The sequence below is a fragment of the Chaetura pelagica genome, unplaced genomic scaffold (assembly GCF_000747805.2).
Source record: "Chaetura pelagica isolate M959 unplaced genomic scaffold, ChaPel_1.0 scaffold270, whole genome shotgun sequence".
In the NCBI taxonomy this organism is placed as follows: Eukaryota; Metazoa; Chordata; class Aves; order Apodiformes; family Apodidae; genus Chaetura; species Chaetura pelagica.
Genome location: NW_009951925.1, coordinates 451102 through 452484, shown reverse-complemented (window position 1 = coordinate 452484; position 1383 = coordinate 451102). Strand labels below are relative to the sequence as shown.

At 61.2% G+C, this 1383-nt stretch overlaps 1 protein-coding gene across 1 annotated transcript in view; it reads right to left on the bottom strand.

Annotated features, from left to right (window-relative positions):
- Positions 1-510: 510 nt before the first annotated feature.
- Positions 511-1383, bottom strand: part of KRTCAP2 (keratinocyte associated protein 2) — a 1956-nt gene continuing 1083 nt past the window's right edge. Inside the window, exons 2-5 of the mRNA XM_009996205.1 lie at positions 1294-1380; positions 1158-1221; positions 820-886; positions 511-631 (exon numbers count right to left, since the gene is read on the bottom strand). Of these exons, the coding sequence (XP_009994507.1) occupies positions 511-631; positions 820-886; positions 1158-1221; positions 1294-1380 (339 nt within the window). The remainder of the gene's footprint in view (positions 632-819; positions 887-1157; positions 1222-1293; positions 1381-1383) is intronic.

Below are 1383 nucleotides of genomic sequence, written 5' to 3'. Positions count from 1 at the left end.
CCCCCCAATCCTTGGTGGGGAGCGCACGGACCTTTGTCCCCCTGCCAAGCGCTGGCAGCCTCGGCCCTACCAGTGCAGGGGCCCCGTCCCTATCACCACTGACACCCCTTAAGCCCCCCCGGCCGGGCTGAGCTCCTGTGACACGATTCTCTGCTCCAACCTGCCTGGCCCTGCGTGGTTTTCCTCCCTTACAGCTCTGGGAGTCAGCAAGTTTCCCTAGCAAGGCGTGACAAGTAGCTGGAAGCTGTCCCCCAACTCCAGCCATGCTCGGCTGGCCCATGCCAACTTCCCAGTACCAGTATACTGGTATACCAGTATATACTCTCAGTACCAGTGAGGCAGAGCCCAGCCCACACCACAGGCGGGACCGCTCTCAGCCACGCTGGCACGCAGCCGTGGGAGGAAACCGGGCTGGGGGCTGGCAGCTGCAGACAAGAAGCTACAAAGAAACTGCTTTATTTGGGGTTCCAGAGCCCCTATCTGGAGTGGTGGGGAGGGGGCTGCCTGATGTCAATTCCTTTTCCTGCCTTTGCCGACAGCCTTGGCGGGAGCAGTGACGGGAGCTGCGGACTGGTAGAGGGTGGAGGAGATCTTGTTGATGTAGTAGAGGCCAACCATGGAGAAGATGAGGCTGTGAGGAAAGAAGAGGCTGCTCAGCTGCTGGGAAGTGACAGGGCTGAACCAACCCCCTTCCCCTGCCACCCCCCTGGGCCATGGTGCCTGACACTGGCCCTGCCCGCTGTCCAGTTCCCCTGGCATGAGCCATCGGGTCACCAGCAGCAGCACAACGGCTGCTCCAGGGCAGGCTCTTTTACTTACCAGGTGGTCACACAGACTCGGTGAATGAGGCCAGAGGCAAAGAGAGCCAGCAAGAGGCAGGTGAGGACTGAGGGGAAAAAACATAAGAGATGAAAGATGCACCCACAGTGCCCAAGCTGTCAGCCTCAGAGCAGCAGGGGCGAGAGCTGTGGTGGCGCTGCTGGACAAACCTACCCACAGCAGAGGAAAAGCTCAGGGGCTGCTACCAGGGTGGCCCCTTTCCCCCCCTCTGTACCACTGGAAGAGCACACAGCAGGCAGGGCCCCACCACAGGCCCTGCAAACCCCAGCAGACCTGACACCTTCAGACAACAGCCGCTCCCTCCCCACCCCACTTACTCTCAGGGAATATCTTGGCCTGGAAGCCCTTCCCAAAGACGAGGTTCTCCAGGTTGTTGAAGGCCTGAGCAGAGGGTTAAGGGCCAGAACAAAACACTGCAGCCCCGACCTCGCTCCCTGCGGCCCCAAAGGATACAGTGAGGGAGCAGACGAAGAGCGCGGAGCCCAGCAGCCCCCCCTGGATGGTCAGCCACTCGGTGGAGGCCAGCTGCCGGCTGTGACACTG